The sequence below is a fragment of the Oncorhynchus mykiss genome, chromosome 22, assembly GCF_013265735.2.
Source record: "Oncorhynchus mykiss isolate Arlee chromosome 22, USDA_OmykA_1.1, whole genome shotgun sequence".
Classification (NCBI taxonomy): Eukaryota; Metazoa; Chordata; class Actinopteri; order Salmoniformes; family Salmonidae; genus Oncorhynchus; species Oncorhynchus mykiss.
In genome coordinates, this window is record NC_048586.1 from 50,237,245 (window position 1) to 50,257,648 (window position 20,404).

Here is a 20,404-nt window from a genome sequence, read left to right on the forward strand (position 1 = left end):
TCTACAGGTCTCTAGTCACCTCTACAAGTCTACAGTCACCTCTACAGGTCTACAGTCACTTCTACAGGTATACAGTCACCTCTACAGGTATACAGTCACCTCCACAGGTCTACAGTCACCTCTACAGGTCTACAGTCACCTCTGCAGTCACATCTACAGGTTTATAGTCACCTCTACAGGTTTATAGTCACCTCTACAGTCTTCTATCTTGTGCTCCTCCAGTTCGTAGATCTCTACCTGGAAGACACAAGTGTACAGCAGGAGGTTTATCTCTCCAGGAACAGGGTTGTAGTTTAAACCTACAGGAGGGTCTCTCTCCAGGAACAGGGTTGGAGTTAAAATCTCCAGGAGGGTATGTCTCCAGGGACAGGGTTGGAGTTAAAATCTCCAGGAGGGTATCTCTCCAGGAACAGGGTTAGAGAGCCCTGGTATATCGTGTGAGACACACATACAGTGCCTTGCGAAAGTATTCGACCCCTTGAACTTTGCGACCTTTTGCCACATTTCAGGCTTCAAACATAAAGATATAAAACTGTATTTTTTTGTGAAGAATCAACAACAAGTGGGACACAATCATGAAGTGGAACGACATTTATTGGATATTTCAAACTTTTTAACAAATCAGCCCCTTTACTTTCAGTGCAGCAAACTCTCTCCAGAAGTTCAGTGAGGATCTCTGAATGATCCAATGTTGACCTAAATGACTAATGATGATAAATACAATCCACCTGTGTGTAATCAAGTCTCCGTATAATTGCACCTGCACTGTGATAGTCTCAGAGGTCCGTTAAAAGCGCAGAGAGCATCATGAAGAACAAGGAACACACCAGGCAGGTCCGAGATACTGTTGTGAAGAAGTTTAAAGCCGGATTTGGATACAAAAAGATTTCCCAAGCTTTAAACATCCCAAGGAGCACTGTGCAAGCGATAATATTGAAATGGAAGGAGTATCAGACCACTGCAAATCTACCAAGACCTGGCCGTCCCTCTAAACTTTCAGCTCATACAAGGAGAAGACTGATCAGAGATGCAGCCAAGAGGCCCATGATCACTCTGGATGAACTGCAGAGATCTACAGCTGAGGTGGGAGACTCTGTCCATAGGACAACAATCAGTCGTATATTGCACAAATCTGGCCTTTATGGAAGAGTGGCAAGAAGAAAGCCATTTCTTAAAGATATCCATAAAAAGTGTTGTTTAAAGTTTGCCACAAGCCACCTGGGAGACACACCAAACATGTGGAAGAAGGTGCTCTGGTCAGATGAAACCAAAATTGAACTTTTTGGCAACAATGCAAAACGTTATGTTTGGCGTAAAAGCAACACAGCTCATCACCCTGAACACACCATCCCCACTGTCAAACATGGTGGTGGCAGCATCATGGTTTGGGCCTGCTTTTCTTCAGCAGGGACAGGGAAGATGGTTAAAATTGATGGGAAGATGGATGGAGCCAAATACAGGACCATTCTGGAAGAAAACCTGATGGATTCTGCAAAAGACCTAAGACTGGGACTGAGATTTGTCTTCCAACAAGACAATGATCCAAAACATAAAGCAAAATCCACAATGGAATGGTTAAAAAATAAACATATCCAGGTGTTAGAATGGCCAAGTCAAAGTCCAGACCTGAATCCAATCGAGAATCTGTGGAAAAAACTGAAAACTGCTGTTCACAAATGCTCTCCATCCAACCTCACTGAGCTCCTTGCAAAACAGCTGTTTTGCAAGGAGGAATGGGAAAATATTTCAGTCTCTCGATGTGCAAAACTGATAGAGACATACCCCAAGCGACTTACAGCTGTAATCGCAGCAAAAGGTGACGCTACAAAGTATTAACTTAAGGGGGCTGAATAATTTTGCACGCCCAATTTTTCAGTTTTTGATTTGTTAAAAAAGTTTGAAATATCCAATAAATGTCGTTCCACTTCATGATTGTGTCCCACTTGTTGTTGATTCTTCACAAAAAAATACAGTTTTATATCTTTATGTTTGAAGCCTGAAATGTGGCAAAAGGTCGCAAAGTTCAAGGGGGCCGAATACTTTCGCAAGGCACTGTAGCTTCCTGAACTAACCTCATGGACTAGCCTCATGAACTAACCTCATGGACTAACCTCCTGAACTAGCCTCCTGGACTAACCTCCTGGACTAGCACTGTATATACCATACAACACAACGGTATACTGTGTAAGACTAGTGTCTAGTGAGACAGTAGCAGGGTCCTATATAACTTCTACTTCTGTGGTCCTGCATTATGATGAGCTTCCTGCTTTGTACTCCAGCTCCAGTCATCTGGATGCCAGGTCCAACAACAACAGATCACTCACCAGAGGAGACTGCCAATACCGGTGGAGAATGTTGATAAAGTCTGTGATGGTCAGCATACCTGGAAGGATACAGGGAAAGAACGAAGCTTTAAATGGGACTAAACTATGTTGTAGGTAGACAGACAGAGACAGAGGCAGGCAGATAGACAGACAGACAGACAGACAGACAGACAGACAGACAGACAGACAGACAGACAGACAGGTTCAATCATCTGGTGAGCTCCTGTATGAGGGCCCGGTGACATTCTCAGTGGTGTAGCTGTGTATAAATAACCACAGAAAGGGTGCAGGGGATTATAGGATTCTTTCCCAGACGACACCCTATTCCCTATATAGTACACTTCTTTGACGAGGGAACAGGGTGCCGTTTGGGATGCAGAATAGAGGAGCTCAGGTGCTGTACTATAGTTAGATCCCTGGCACCAAATTCTGCAGAGGAGATGGATCTGGCTCTAACCCAGAAAACAGCCCAGGGCTAAGGTCCAAATGGAATCCCATTCCCTATATAGTGTGCAGGGCCCCTGGTCAAAAGTAGTGCACTAACGTAGGGAATACGGTGTCATTTTGGGATGCTGCCTAATCCAGAAACCAGACCAGCCGGGTGGGAAGGGTGGAACGGACCCGGCCCACTTGCCTTTCAAAGGTTTCTTGAAAGGCCACCCAGCAGTGACCCAGCATGGAGCCAGCATTGGTCTAGCTAATTGATGATCTGCATTTAATCATATCAACACCCCTGTTTATAACCCTCCCAGAGACAAGGAGGGATGTTTAGTAGCCTCATAAGGGATTTATATATTTATAAAATACTTATTCACAGGAAACACAGTTAGACGTGAATACAGAGAGACGTGTAACCAAAACCGCAGAATACGCCACACACAGCAGTAACTTACACCTTTTCAAACCATCCGGCGCTTACTTTATGGTTCCACTACCTACGGTCTAATTTCAGGGACCCTAACCTCTGAACCCAGACAGTCGCCTAGCTGATCCCCAAGCAGGGGAAGCGGAGCTGGGTTGTTGGGGTTTGAGAGGAATGCTGCATTGATATTACAGGGTGTCTGTCTGTAATCTGAGTCTAAAGTCATAGCTGACCTATTGGACTTTAAAGGTTAGATGCCAGATTGGGAAATGCTAGGGTTCCAGGTTACCTTACCTACAAAACACTGCAGCTTGTTATCCCACAGCGGCGCCGCCCGAACACCGTTCGCCACCAGAGCAAAGAAAGCTTTTTTTACCTGAAACACACACAAAAAAACACAGAAACTCTGATACTCTGGTCGTGTTGGGTGTCTGGTCGCTCATTGTTGCAAAGACATTTCACCGCTTCCCATTTAAGACACAAAAAAAAAGGTTTTATGACCTATATAAAAATATCTGCCATTTAGCAGACGATTCTATCCAATGTAACTCACAGACATACGTGCGTACGGGTGGTGCCTCTGGGAATTAAACCCACGAAAAAACATCGCAGTGTTGAAGTTGAGCTTTTTGGGGGAGATTGAATGTACCTGCAAGGTGGTGTCGAAGATGACCAGTTTGGAGCTGGTAGGAATGGCGTCGTAGCAGCAGTGGTTCCTCATGAACTTGGTGTAGACGTTGGCATCTGGGGCCGAGGCTGGGGCTGCAGGGAGGAACAGGGGTGGAGCACCCTGCCACAGGTCCGTCAGTGTCCTGACACAGGGCTTCTCTAACCTCACCCCGAAAAAACCTTAACCCCCCCCCATGGATTTGATCCATTCCAGAGCCAGTATGTCAACAAATCGTCAAGCCCTAGGTTATGTTAATCGGGTAGTTCAGGGTTAGAACAAAAAACTGTGCAACCTTGGTGGGTCCCAGAGAAGAGGATTCAGAACCACTGTCTTAACACACTCTCAGAGAGGCTTTTTCAAACTACCGAGCCAAACCGAACCAGGCCAAGCCAAACCGAACCAGGCCAAGCCAAACCGAACCAGGCCAAGCCAAACCAAGGTGTACTGAACTGGCCTGGTTGGTTACACATCCACCGTAGCAGCTGGGACCGTGCTGAAGAAGGACAATGTGAAATTTGAGTAGAACCAAGACAGGTCGGTTCTGTCGGCACGGTAGAGCCAGGACAGGTCGGTTCTGTCGGCACGGTAGAGCCAGGACAGGTCGGTTCTGTCGGCATGGTAGTGTGAAAAGGTCTGTCTGGTATAGCAGCAATACAACAGTATGGATACAACACACACACACACACACACACACACACACACACACACACACACACACACACACACACACACACACACACACTAAACACATGAGAGTTACCTATCTCCTTCATAGTGAGACCATCCATGAAAGGGACCTGCACAAAGACAGAAGATTCTATAATTACTGGTTCTTCAACTCCCTATGCGTGTCTGTGTGAGCTTCACGTCATTTGAGTTACATTTCCGGGTTGAAGATGCATATCTGCATATCTGATGGGAACAGAATATCTCACAGTAGAGCTCACAGAATATCTCACAGTAGAGCTCACAGAATATCTCACAGTAGAGCTCACAGAATATCTCACAGTAGAGCTCACAGAATATCTCACAGTAGCGCACACAGAATATCTCACAGTAGAGCTCACAGAATATCTCACAGTAGAGCTCACAGAATATCTCACAGTAGAGCTCACAGAATATCTCACAGTAGAGCTCACAGAATATCTCACAGTAGAGCTCACAGAATATCTCACAGTAGAGCTCACAGATTATCTCACAGAGTAGAACTCACAGAGTAGAACTCACAGAGTAGAACTCACAGAGTAGAACTCACAGTGTAGATCTCACAGAAGATCTCACAGAGTAGAACTCACAGAGTAGATCTCACAGAGTAGAACTCACAGAGTAGATCTCACAGAATATCTCACAGAGTAGATCTCACAGTGTAGAACTCACAGAGTAGAACTCACAGAGTAGATCTCACAGAGTATAACTCACAGAGTAGAACTCACAGAGTAGAACTCACAGAGTATAACTCACAGAGTAGATCTCACAGAGTATAACTCACAGAGTAGATCTCACAGAGTATAACTCACAGAGTAGATCTCACAGAGTAGATCTCACAGAGTATAACTCACAGAGTAGATCTCACAGAGTAGATCTCACAGAGTAGATCTCACAGAGTAGATCTCACAGAGTAGATCTCACAGAGTAGAACTCACAGAGTAGATCTCACAGAGTAGATCTCACAGAGTAGATCTCACAGAGTAGATCTCACAGAGTAGATCTCACAGACATTACCCAGTCATTAAAAACATAGATACATGGGTTTTAATTAAGAAGCAACATAACAGTGACTTATTTATATAGATGTTCAATACTGCGATATGTACTGCATGTACTGTATGCCAACTCATACGGTGTGTTGTAAGGACATACATCGTGCTTAGTTTAACCGTAAAGCAGTCAGGTGTGAGGGTTGCCACACAGGGCCAGGAAGCTAAATACAAAACAAGAGCTTGTCAACACTGTCAACAGAATGCCTTGACACATATCAAGCAGGGACTGAGAGCTACAAACAAAAGGAATGTATTGAGGTAGAACAACACAGGGTCTTAGCAACAGCTAACTGTTAGCTAACAGCTAAGACGTTTAGAGCCCGTTCCAGTTCTCTGAACTATGTCCCCCCCCCAAAAAAAATGAATGTTGTTCTCGCTTCAACCTCATCGAACTAGATTTTCATATAAACCTTGTCTTCTTCTGCTCTGAGGCAAGCCAATGTCTCCATGAAAAGGGTGAGAGAAAAATGTGTGAAGTATTTGGCTTCGCAGCTTGCAATTCTCTGGAGACCGGGATTGTGACGCTTGGCACTTCTACACTTGAGGTTACAAGATGTAGGCTACGGTATCAACGTTGATAAGATTTCACAACGTGCTAACAGTTCAACAACAACAACAACAAGTATATCTATTTACAACAGTCTACTGTACTGGTGTCGTCTACAACTGTAGATTCTCACAGTGAAGCAGTCTTCAGTTCCTAACCATCCATGTAGGCGTGCAGCTGTCGTAAAACCTGTTTAACACACAACACAACAACATGCTTCAGGAGGACAGGTGAGAATGTTCTGCTTCATTACCTCATGGGAAGGCTCCATGGCTCTGAGGCTGAAGAGAGGAGAGGCTGGGCTGGACAGAGGGAGAGGAGTGGACGGAGCAGGCTGAGAGAGAGACGGTTTTACTGGGGCTGCTCGTGTCACCTCCTGAGCATGATCCAACTGTGCTCCAGTCCCTGAGAGCAGCGGGGACTAAATTGGGAGCGAGGGAGCGGACTGTTGCATGAGGGGGACTAGTCTGTCAGAGGGAACGGGGGGAGATAGAGGGAGAGTGTGTGTGTGTGTGTGTGTGTGTGTGTGTGTGTGTGTGTGTGTGTGTGTGTGTGTGTGTGTGTGTGTGTGTGTGTGTGTGTGTGTGTGTGTGTGTGTGTGTGTGTGTGTGTGTGTGTGTGTGTGTGTATACAAGTCCGTAGACCAGCCCTGCAATAAAAAGGGCAAGAGAAGCAACAGGGTTAGCAGCAGGCAAGGAGATCAGTGCTGCTGAGACAGGCAAGGAGATCAGTGCTGCTGAGACAGGCAAGGAGATCAGTGCTGCTGAGACAGGCAAGGAGATCAGTGCTGCTGAGACAGGAAAAAGGCAGCAGTGACTCAGCTTTAGACAGGTGCTGCAGAGACAGACAGAGACAGGCAGAGAAAGGCAGAGACAGACAGAGACAGGCAGAGACAGGCAGAGACAGAGACAGGCAGAGACAGGCAAGAAGCAGCAGTGACTCAGCTTTAGACAGGTGCTGCAGAGACAGGCAGAGACAGACAGAGACAGGCAGAGACAGACAGAGACAGGCAGAGACAGGCAGAGACAGACAGAGACAGGCAGAGACAGACAGAGACAGACAGAGACAGACAGAGACAGGCAGAGACAGACAGAGACAGGCAGAGACAGACAGAGACAGGCAGAGGCAGGCAGAGACAGACAGAGACAGGCAGAGACAGGCAGAGACAGGCAGAGACAGACAGAGACAGGCAGAGACAGACAGGAAGCAGCAGCAACTCAGCTTTAGATAGGTACTGCAGAGACAGGCAGAGACAGGCAGAGACAGACGGAGACAGACAGAGACAGGCAAGAAGCAGCAGTGACTCAGCTTTAGACAGGTGCTGCAGAGACAAGCAGAGACAGACAGAGACAGGCAGAGACAAGCAGAGACAGACAGAGACAGGCAGAGACAGACAGAGACAGGCAGAGACAGGCAGAGACAGACAAGCAGCAGCAGTGACTCAGCTTTAGACAGGTGCTGCAGAGACAGGCAGAGACAGACAGAGACAGATAGAGACAGGCAGAGACAGGCAGAGACAGGCAGAGACAGGCAGAGACAGGTATTGATCCAGATGGTATTGGTGTTCGTTTTGTCTACCTGCATTTATTAAAAGTGTATTAAAATAAACAACTTAGCGATTACATTCACTATCGGTTTTAAAAGCAAGTGTTTGGTATCGGCCCGTTTGATAAAAGCCGATTGAAGCTGCTTAAACTAAACGTTAAAGGCCATAACTAATATCCGATCAGGCCATTTAGAAATGAGTAGATCAATCAAACAATAGAACCTGGAAAACTAAACATGTGAAGTTCAACACTACAGAAAAATAACGCACAGTAAAATGAAACTGAAAGCTGACAAAAAAAAGCCATGACTGTGCAACAACCGGTGTTCTCTTCAACATGTCTTACCTTTGTAACTTGTATGGCAGCCTCTCCGGGTGTTAGAAGTTCCCTGCCATGACAGATGAAGCTATTTATACCTACCGTGACCTGACGCTTGTGTGCCCAGTGCCAAATGGCACCCTATTAGCTATGTAGTGGGATAAGTGCTCTGGTCCAAAGTAGAGCACTATATAGAGATTAGGGTGCAAGTTGAGACTCGCAAACGCTGTAATATCCCTGTCTCACTCACCAGGACATGGAATGGCACAGCAGAAGCAACTGGGCAGGTTTATGTGGCACTGAAAAATACAGAATACAAAAATAATACTTAAATATAATTATTGAAATACAATTCTTTATTTATTTTTTTTAAACCTTTGACATATTTGAAGGATATAATTTAATAGCACTCAGAGGCTACATTTGCACAGACCCAACTTAACAAAAAGGAGGGAAAATTAACTTTTGAAAAGATGATGCCCACAGCATACCCATGACGTTGCGCAACGATTGAAGTCAATAAGTCAATAGTTTTAGTCAAAAGTATTATATTTTGGGGTGGGGGTGGGGGCATGAAGTGGGGACATAGCGGAGAAAAACAACAGCGTGTTCCTCCACTATGAGACGGCGTGTTCCTCCACTATGAGACGGCGTGCTCCTCCACTATGAGATGGCGTGCTCCTCCACTATGAGATGGCGTGCTCCTCCACTATGAGATGGCGTGCTCCTCCACTATGAGACGGCGTGCTCCTCCACTATGAGATGGCGTGCTCCTCCACTATGAGACGGCGTGTTCCTCCACTATGAGACGGCGTGCTCCTCCACTATGAGATGGCGTGCTCCTCCACTATGAGATGGCGTGCTCCTCCACTATGAGACGGCGTGTTCCTCCACTATGAGATGGCGTGCTCCTCCACTATGAGATGGCGTGCTCCTCCACTATGAGATGGCGTGCTCCTCCACTATGAGATGGCGTTCTCCTCCACTATGAGATGGCGTGCTCCTCCACTATGAGATGGCATGCTCCTCCACTATGAGATGGCGTGCTCCTCCACTATGAGATGGCGTGCTCCTCCACTATGAGATGGCGTGCTCCTCCACTATGAGATGGCGTGCTCCTCCACTATGAGATGCCGTGTTCCTCCACTATGAGATGGCGTGCTCCTCCACTATGAGATGGCGTGCTCCTCCACTATGAGATGGCGTGCTCCTCCACTATGAGATGGCGTGCTCCTCCACTATGAGATGGCGTGCTCCTCCACTATGAGACGGCGTGTTCCTCCACTATGAGATGGCGTGTTCCTCCACTATGAGATGGCGTGCTCCTCCACTATGAGACGGCGTGCTCCTCCACTATGAGACGGCGTGCTCCTCCACTATGAGATGGCGTGCTCCTCCACTATGAGATGGCGTGCTCCTCCACTATGAGATGGCGTGTTCCTCCACTATGAGATGGCGTGCTCCTCCACTATGAGATGGCGTGCTCCTCCACTATGAGATGGCGTGTTCCTCCACTATGAGATGGCGTGCTCCTCCACTATGAGATGGCGTGTTCCTCCACTATGAGATGGCGTGCTCCTCCACTATGAGATGGCGTGCTCCTCCACTATGAGATGGTGTGTTCCTCCACTATGAGATGGCGTGCTCCTCCACTATGAGATGGCGTGCTCCTCCACTATGAGATGCCGTGTTCCTCCACTATGAGATGGCGTGCTCCTCCACTATGAGATGGCGTGCTCCTCCACTATGAGATGGCGTGCTCCTCCACTATGAGATGGCGTGCTCCTCCACTATGAGATGCCGTGTTCCTCCACTATGAGATGGCGTGCTCCTCCACTATGAGATGGCGTGCTCCTCCACTATGAGATGGCGTGCTCCTCCACTATGAGATGGCGTGTTCCTCCACTATGAGACGGCGTGCTCCTCCACTATGAGATGGCGTGCTCCTCCACTATGAGATGGCGTGCTCCTCCACTATGAGACGGCGTGTTCCTCCACTATGAGATGGCGTGCTCCTCCACTATGAGATGGCGTGCTCCTCCACTATGAGACGGCGTGTTCCTCCACTATGAGATGGCGTGTTCCTCCACTATGAGATGGCGTGCTCCTCCACTATGAGACGGCGTGCTCCTCCACTATGAGACGGCGTGCTCCTCCACTATGAGATGGCGTGCTCCTCCACTATGAGACGGCGTGTTCCTCCACTATGAAATGGCGTGTTCCTCCACTATGAGATGGCGTGCTCCTCCACTATGAGATGGCGTGTTCCTCCACTATGAGATGGCGTGCTCCTCCACTATGAGATGGCGTGCTCCTCCACTATGAGATGGTGTGTTCCTCCACTATGAGATGGCGTGCTCCTCCACTATGAGACGGCGTGTTCCTCCACTATGAGATGGCGTGCTCCTCCACTATGAGATGGCGTGCTCCTCCACTATGAGACGGCGTGTTCCTCCACTATGAGATGGCGTGCTCCTCCACTATGAGACGGCGTGCTCCTCCACTATGAGATGGCGTGCTCCTCCACTATGAGATGGCGTGCTCCTCCACTATGAGATGGCGTGCTCCTCCACTATGAGATGGCGTGCTCCTCCACTATGAGATGGCGTGCTCCTCCACTATGAGATGGCGTGCTCCTCCACTATGAGATGGCGTGCTCCTCCACTATGAGATGACGTTTCAGTCTACTTATTTTCCCTGGATTTTACTGGAATACTGCCACCCACCAGCAAGGCTGTTAATTCATCAGAAACACCTGCTGAAATTCTTCCCCCTTTGCAAGTTGCGACTGAGCTGAGCCAAACAGATTTTCGCCGAAGCCAAACACTTGAGACACGGATGTTTTTAAAACCCTTTTTCTACCAGAAAGAGATAAAAAAAAACATAATAAAAAATAAAACATAATCCATCTGAATAAAAAAATATATATATTTATTTATCTGATCACTTTATAAATGGAATAAATGCGAGGTATGATTGCACTTTGCAACCCTGCTCCCCCGTCGCTCCAAGATGATTGGTTTAGACCACTAAAGGGTTGGTTCATGACTACACACTTCACTGCTTTGATTGGTGCAGCTAATACACCACAGCTTCTAACCCCAAGCCATAAGACTCCTGAACACTCCTGAACACCCCCACACCCCCCCTCTCTTCTGAGCTGCTGCTACTCTGTTATTATCTATGCATAGTCACTTTAATAACTCTTCCTACAAGTACGTAATTACCTCGACACTGGTACCCCCCGCACACTGACTCTGTACTGGTACCCTGTATATAGTCTCCACATTGACTCTGGACCGTAATACCCTGTATATAGCCTCCACATTGACTCTGTACCGTAATACCCTGTATACAGTCTCCACATTGACTCTGTACCGGTACCCCCTGTATATAGCCTCCACATTGACTCTGTAACGTAACACCCTGTATATAGCCTCCACATTGACTCTGTACCGTAAAACCCTGTATATAGCCTCCACATTGACTCAGTACCGTAACACCCTGTATATAGCCTCCACATTGACTCTGTACCGTAATACCCTGTATATAGCCTCCACATTAACTCTGTACTGGTACTCCCTGTCTATAGCCTCCACATTGACTCTGTACTGGTACTCCCTGTATATAGCCTCCAAATTGACTCTGTACCGTAATACCCTGTATATAGCCTCCACATTGACTCTGTACCGGTACCCCCCTGTATATAGCCTCCACATTGACTCTGTACCGGTACCCCCTGTATATAGCCTCCACATCGACTCTGTACCAGTACCCCCTGTATATAGCCTCCACATTGACTCTGTACCGGTACCCCCTGTATATAGCCTCCACATTGACTCTGTACCGGTACCCCCTGTATATAGCCTCCACATTGACTCTGTACCGGTACCCCCTGTATATAGCCTCCACATTGACTCTGTACCAGGTACCCCCTGTATATAGCCTCCACATTGACTCTGTACCGTAACACCCTGTATATAGCCTCCACATTGACTCTGTACCGTAACACTCTGTATATAGCCTCCACATTGACTCTGTACCGTAATACCCTGTATATAGCCTCCACATTGACTCTGTACCGGTACCCCCTGTATATAGCCTCCACATTGACTCTGTACCGGTACCCCCTGTATATAGCCTCCACATTGACTCTGTACCGTAACACCCTGTATATAGCCTCCACATTGACTCTGTACCGGTACCCCCTGTATATAGCCTCCACATTGACTCTGTACCAGGTACCCCCTGTATATAGCCTCCACATTGACTCTGTACCGTAACACCCTGTATATAGCCTCCACATTGACTCTGTACCGTAACACCCTGTATATAGCCTCCACATTGACTCTGTACCGTAATACCCTGTATATAGCCTCCACATTGACTCTGTACCGGTACCCCCTGTATATAGCCTCCACATTGACTCTGTACCGGTACCCCCTGTATATAGCCTCCACATTGACTCTGTACCGGTACTCCCTGTATATAGCCTCCACATTGACTCTGTACTGGTACTCCCTGTATATAGCCTCCAAACTGACTCTGTACTGGTACTCCCTGTATATAGCCTCCACACTGACTCTGTACCGGTACTCCCTGTATATAGCCTCCACATTGACTCTGTACTGGTACCCCCTGTATATAGCCTCCACATTGACTCTGTACCGGTACTCCCTGTATATAGCCTCCACATTGACTCTGTACTGGTACCCCCTGTATATAGCCTCCACATTGACTCTGTACCGGTACCCCCTGTATATAGCCTCCACATTGACTCTGTACTGGTACCACCTGTATATAGCCTCCACATTGACTCTGTACCAGTACCCCCTGTATATAGCCTCCACATTGACTCTGTACTGGTACCCCCTGTATATAGCCTCCACATTGACTCTGTACCGGTACCCCCTGTATATAGCCTCCACATTGACTCTGTACCGGTACCCCCTGTATATAGCCTCCACATTGACTCTGTATCAGTACCCCCTGTATATAGCCTCCACATTGACTCTGTACCGTAATACCCTGTATATAGCCTCCACATTGACTCTGTACCGGTACCCCCTGTATATAGTCTCCACATTGACTCTGTACCAGTACCCCCTGTATATAGCCTCCACATTGACTCTGTACCGGTACCCCCTGTATATAGCCTCCACATTGACTCTGTATCAGTACCCCCTGTATATAGCCTCCACATTGACTCTGTACCGTAACACCCTGTATATAGCCTCCACATTGACTCTGTACCGGTACCCCCTGTATATAGCCTCCACATTGACTCTGTACCGTAATACCCTGTATATAGCCTCCACATTGACTCTGTACCGGTACCCCCTGTATATAGCCTCCACATTGACTCTGTACCGTAACACCCTGTATATAGCCTCCACATTGACTCTGTATCAGTACCCCCTGTATATAGCCTCCACATTGACTCTGTACCGGTACCCCCTGTATATAGCCTCCACATTGACTCTGTATCAGTACACCCTGTATATAGCCTCCACATTGACTCTGTACCGGTACCCCCTGTATATAGCCTCCACATTGACTCTGTATCAGTACCCCCTGTATATAGCCTCCACATTGACTCTGTACCGGTACCCCCTGTATATAGCCTCCACATTGAATCTGTACCGGTACCCCCTGTATATAGCCTCCACATTGACTCTGTACCGGTACCCTCTGTATATAGCCTCCACATTGACTCTGTACTGGTACCCCCTGTATATAGCCTCCACATTGACTCTGTACTGGTACCCCCTGTATATAGCCTCCACATTGACTATGTACCGGTACCCCCTGTATATAGTCTCCACATTGACTCTGTATCAGTACCCCCTGTATATAGCCTCCACATTGACTCTGTACCGGTACCCCCTGTATATAGCCTCCACATTGACTCTGTATCAGTACCCCCTGTATATAGCCTCCACAATGACTCTGTATCAGTACCCCCTGTATATAGCCTCCACAATGACTCTGTATCAGTACCCCCTGTATATAGCCTCCACATTGACTCTGTACCGGTACCCCCTGTATATAGCCTCCACATTGACTCTGTACCGGTACCCCCTGTAATATAGCCTCCACATTGACTCTGTATCAGTACCCCCTGTATATAGCCTCCACATTGACTCTGTACCAGTACCCCCTGTATATAGTCTCCACATTGACTCTGTACCGTAATACCCTGTATATAGCCTCCACAATGACTCTGTACCGGTACCCCCTGTATATAGCCTCCACATTGACTCTGTACCGGTACCCCCTGTATATAGCCTCCACATTGACTCCGTACCGGTACCCCCTGTATATAGCCTCCACATTGACTCTGTACCGGTACCCCCTGTATATAGTCTCCACATTGACTCTGTACCAGTACCCCCTGTATATAGCCTCCACATTGACTCTGTACCGGTACCCCCTGTATATAGCCTCCACATTGACTCTGTATCAGTACCCCCTGTATATAGCCTCCACATTGACTCTGTACCGTAACACCCTGTATATAGCCTCCACATTGACTCTGTACCGGTACCCCCTGTATATAGCCTCCACATTGACTCTGTACCGTAATACCCTGTATATAGCCTCCACATTGACTCTGTACCGGTACCCCCTGTATATAGCCTCCACATTGACTCTGTACCGTAACACCCTGTATATAGCCTCCACATTGACTCTGTATCAGTACCCCCTGTATATAGCCTCCACATTGACTCTGTACCGGTACCCCCTGTATATAGCCTCCACATTGACTCTGTATCAGTACACCCTGTATATAGCCTCCACATTGACTCTGTACCGGTACCCCCTGTATATAGCCTCCACATTGACTCTGTATCAGTACCCCCTGTATATAGCCTCCACATTGACTCTGTACCGGTACCCCCTGTATATAGCCTCCACATTGAATCTGTACCGGTACCCCCTGTATATAGCCTCCACATTGACTCTGTACCGGTACCCCCTGTATATAGCCTCCACATTGACTCTGTACTGGTACCCCCTGTATATAGCCTCCACATTGACTCTGTACTGGTACCCCCTGTATATAGCCTCCACATTGACTATGTACCGGTACCCCCTGTATATAGTCTCCACATTGACTCTGTATCAGTACCCCCTGTATATAGCCTCCACATTGACTCTGTACCGGTACCCCCTGTATATAGCCTCCACATTGACTCTGTATCAGTACCCCCTGTATATAGCCTCCACAATGACTCTGTATCAGTACCCCCTGTATATAGCCTCCACAATGACTCTGTATCAGTACCCCCTGTATATAGCCTCCACATTGACTCTGTACCGGTACCCCCTGTATATAGCCTCCACATTGACTCTGTACCGGTACCCCCTGTAATATAGCCTCCACATTGACTCTGTATCAGTACCCCCTGTATATAGCCTCCACATTGACTCTGTACCAGTACCCCCTGTATATAGTCTCCACATTGACTCTGTACCGTAATACCCTGTATATAGCCTCCACAATGACTCTGTACCGGTACCCCCTGTATATAGCCTCCACATTGACTCTGTACCGGTACCCCCTGTATATAGCCTCCACATTGACTCTGTACCGGTACCCCCTGTATATAGCCTCCACATTGACTCTGGACCGGTACCCCCTGTATATAGTCTCCACATTGACTCTGTACCAGTACCCCCTGTATATAGCCTCCACATTGAATCTGTACCGATACCCCCTGTATATAGCCTCCACATTGACTCTGTACCAGTACCCCCTGTATATAGTCTCCACATTGACTCTGTACCGGTACCCCCTGTATATAGCCTCCACATTGACTCTGTACCGGTACCCCCTGTATATAGCCTCCACATTGACTCTGTACCGGTACCCCCTGTATATAGTCTCCACATTGACTCTGTACCGGTACCCCCTGTATATAGCCTCCACATTGACTCTGTACCGGTACCTCCTGTATATTTTTTAATAAAACTGCAATGTTGGTTAATTAAGGGCTTGTAAGTAAGAAGGCATTTCACTGTAAGGTCTACTACACCTGTTGTATTCAGCATTTCACTGTAGGTCTACTACACCTGTTGTATTCAGCATTTCACTGTGAGGTCTACTACACCTGTTGTATTCAGCATTTCACTGTAAGGTCTACTACACCTGTTGTATTCAGCATTTCACTGTGAGGTCTACTACACCTGTTGTATTCAACATTTCACTGTAAGGTCTACTACACCTGTTGTATTCAGCATTTCACTGTAAGGTCTACTACACCTGTTGTATTCAGCATTTCACTGTAAGGTCTACTACACCTGTTGTATTCAGCATTTCACTGTGAGGTCTACTACACCTGTTGTATTCAGCATTTCACTGTAAGGTCTACTACACCTGTTGTATTCAGCATTTCACTGTAAGGTCTACTACACCTGTTGTATTCAGCATTTCACTGTGAGGTCTACTACACCTGTTGTATTCAGCATTTCACTGTAGGTCTACAACACCTGTTGTATTCAGCATTTCACTGTGAGGTCTACTACACCTGTTGTATTCAGCATTTCACTGTAAGGTCTACTACACCTGTTGTATTCAGCATTTCACTGTGAGGTCTACTACACCTGTTGTATTCAGCATTTCACTGTAAGGTCTACTACACCTGTTGTATTCAGCATTTCACTGTAGGTCTACTACACCTGTTGTATTCAGCATTTCACTGTAAGGTCTACTACACCTGTTGTATTCAGCATTTCACTGTAGGTCTACTACACCTGTTGTATTCAGCATTTCACTGTGAGGTCTACTACACCTGTTGTATTCAGCATTTCACTGTGAGGTCTACTACACCTGTTGTATTCAGCATTTCACTGTAAGGTCTACTACACCTGTTGTATTCAGCATTTCACTGTGAGGTCTACTACACCTGTTGTATTCAGCATTTCACTGTGAGGTCTACTACACCTGTTGTATTCAGCATTTCACTGTAAGGTCTACTACACCTGTTGTATTCAGCATTTCACTGTAAGGTCTACTACACCTGTTGTATTCAGCATTTCACTGTAAGGTCTACTACACCTGTTGTATTCAGCATTTCACTGTGAGGTCTACTACACCTGTTGTATTCAGCATTTCACTGTGAGGTCTACTACACCTGTTGTATTCAGCATTTCACTGTGAGGTCTACTACACCTGTTGTATTCAGCATTTCACTATAAGGTCTACTACACCTGTTGTATTCAGCATTTCACTGTAAGGTCTACTACACCTGTTGTATTCAGCATTTCACTGTGAGGTCTACTACACCTGTTGTATTCAGCATTTCACTGTGAGGTCTACTACACCTGTTGTATTCAGCATTTCACTCTAAGGTCTACCTACACCTGTTGTATTCAGCATTTCACTGTAAGGTCTACTACACCTGTTGTATTCATCATTTCACTCTAAGGTCTACCTACACCTGTTGTATTCAGCATTTCACTGTAAGGTCTACTACACCTGTTGTATTCAGCATTTCACTGTGAGGTCTACTACACCTGTTGTATTCAGCATTTCACTGTGAGGTCTACTACACCTGTTGTATTCAGCATTTCACTGTAAGGTCTACTACACCTGTTGTATTCAGCATTTCACTGTAAGGTCTACTACACCTGTTATATTCAGCATTTCACTGTGAGGTCTACTACACCTGTTGTATTCAGCATTTCACTGTAGGTCTACTACACCTGTTGTATTCAGCATTTCACTGTAAGGTCTACTACACCTGTTGTATTCAGCATTTCACTGTAGGTCTACTACACCTGTTGTATTCAGCATTTCACTGTGAGGTCTACTACACCTGTTGTATTCAGCATTTCACTGTGCTACACCTGTTGTATTCAGCATTTCACTGTGAGGTCTACTACACCTGTTGTATTCAGCATTTCACTGTGCTACACCTGTTGTATTCAGCATTTCACTGTGAGGTCTACTACACCTGTTGTATTCAGCATTTCACTGTGAGGTCTACTACACCTGTTGTATTCAGCATTTCACTGTCAGGTCTACTACACCTGTTGTATTCAGCATTTCACTGTCAGGTCTACTACACCTGTTGTATTCAGCATTTCACTGTGAGGTCTACTACACCTGTTGTATTCAGCATTTCACTGTAAGGTCTACTACACCTGTTGTATTCAGCATTTCACTGTAAGGTCTACTACACCTGTTGTATTCAGCATTTCACTGTAGGTCTACTACACCTGTTGTATTCAGCATTTCACTGTGAGGTCTACTAAACCTGTTGTATTCAGCATTTCACTGTGCTACACCTGTTGTATTCAGCATTTCACTGTGAGGTCTACTACACCTGTTGTATTCAGCATTTCACTGTGCTACACCTGTTGTATTCAGCATTTCACTGTGAGGTCTACTACACCTGTTGTATTCAGCATTTCACTGTGAGGTCTACTACACCTGTTGTATTCAGCATTTCACTGTGCTACACCTGTTGTATTCAGCATTTCACTGTGAGGTCTACTACACCTGTTGTATTCAGCATTTCACTGTAAGGTCTACTACACCTGTTGTATTCAGCATTTCACTGTGAGGTCTACTACACCTGTTGTATTCAGCATTTCACTGTAAGGTCTACTACACCTGTTGTATTCAGCATTTCACTGTGAGGTCTACTACACCTGTTGTATTCAGCATTTCACTGTAAGGTCTACTACACCTGTTGTATTCAGCATTTCACTGTGAGGTCTACTACACCTGTTGTATTCAGCATTTCACTGTAAGGTCTACTACACCTGTTGTATTCAGCATTTCACTGTGAGGTCTACTACACCTGTTGTATTCAGCATTTCACTGTGAGGTCTACTACACCTGTTGTATTCAGCATTTCACTGTAAGGTCTACTACACCTGTTGTATTCAGCATTTCACTGTGAGGTCTACTACACCTGTTGTATTCAGCATTTCACTGTGAGGTCTACTACACCTGTTGTATTCAGCATTTCACTGTAGGTCTACTACACCTGTTGTATTCAGCATTTCACTGTAGGTCTACTACACCTGTTGTATTCAGCATTTCACTGTAAGGTCTACTACACCTGTTGTATTCAGCATTTCACTGTAAGGTCTACTACACCTGTTGTATTCAGCATTTCACTGTAAGGTCTACTACACCTGTTGTATTCAGCATTTCACTGTGAGGTCTACTACACCTGTTGTATTCAGCATTTCACTGTAGGTCTACTACACCTGTTGTATTCAGCATTTCACTGTAGGTCTACTACACCTGTTGTATTCAGCATTTCACTGTAAGGTCTACTACACCTGTTGTATTCAGCATTTCACTGTAGGTCTACTACACCTGTTGTATTCAGCATTTCACTGTAGGTCTACTACACCTGTTGTATTCAGCATTTCACTGTAAGGTCTACTACACCTGTTGTATTCAGCATTTCACTGTGAGGTCTACTACACCTGTTGTATTCAGCATTTCACTGTAGGTCTACTACACCTGTTGTATTCAGCATTTCACTGTAGGTCTACTACACCTGTTGTATTCAGCATTTCACTGTTGGTCTACTACACCTGTTGTATTCAGCATTTCACTGTGAGGTCTACTACACCTGTTGTATTCAGCATTTCACTGTGAGGTCTACTACACCTGTTGTATTCAGCATTTCACTGTGAGGTCTACTACACCTGTTGTATTCAGCATTTCACTGTGAGGTCTACTACACCTGTTGTATTCAGCATTTCACTGTGAGGTCTACTACACCTGTTGTATTCAGCATTTCACTGTGAGGTCTACTACACCTGTTGTATTCAGCATTTCACTGTGAGGTCTACTACACCTGTTGTATTCAGCATTTCACTGTGAGGTCTACTACACCTGTTGTATTCAGCATTTCACTGTGAGGTCTACTACACCTGTTGTATTCAGCATTTCACTGTGAGGTCTACTACACCTGTTGTATTCAGCATTTCACTGTGAGGTCTACTACACCTGTTGTATTCAGCATTTCACTGTGAGGTCTACTACACCTGTTGTATTCAGCATTTCACTGTGAGGTCTACTACACCTGTTGTATTCAGCATTTCACTGTGAGGTCTACTACACCTGTTGTATTCAGCATTTCACTGTGAGGTCTACTACACCTGTTGTATTCAGCATTTCACTGTCAGGTCTACTACACCTGTTGTATTCAGCATTTCACTGTAGGTCTACTACACCTGTTGTATTCAGCATTTCACTGTGAGGTCTACTACACCTGTTGTATTCAGCATTTCACTGTAAGGTCTACTACACCTGTTGTATTCAGCATTTCACTGTAAGGTCTACTACACCTGTTGTATTCAGCATTTCACTGTGAGGTCTACTACACCTGTTGTATTCAGCATT

At 46.1% G+C, this 20,404-nt stretch overlaps 1 protein-coding gene across 4 annotated transcripts in view; it reads right to left on the minus strand.

Annotated features, from left to right (window-relative positions):
• prkag3b (protein kinase, AMP-activated, gamma 3b non-catalytic subunit) overlaps positions 1–6,701 on the minus strand; it is a 121,058-nt gene extending 114,357 nt beyond the window's left edge. The window contains exons 1-6 of one of the 4 annotated variants that reach the window (XR_005038852.1): positions 6,417–6,698; positions 4,617–4,653; positions 3,836–3,948; positions 3,481–3,562; positions 2,325–2,383; positions 192–237 (exon numbers count right to left, since the gene is read on the minus strand). Coding sequence is in view for 3 of the 4 variants with exons in the window: in XM_036959479.1 (XP_036815374.1) it covers positions 192–237; positions 2,325–2,383; positions 3,481–3,562; positions 3,836–3,948; positions 4,617–4,653; positions 6,417–6,434 (355 nt within the window). In the remaining variant the exon portion in view is untranslated. Of the gene's footprint in view, positions 1–191; positions 238–2,324; positions 2,384–3,480; positions 3,563–3,835; positions 3,977–4,616; positions 4,654–6,416 lie in introns of all 4 variants that reach the window. The other 3 variants (XM_036959479.1, XM_036959480.1, XM_036959481.1) reach the window with 3 other exon arrangements.
• Positions 6,702–20,404: the final 13,703 nt, after the last annotated feature.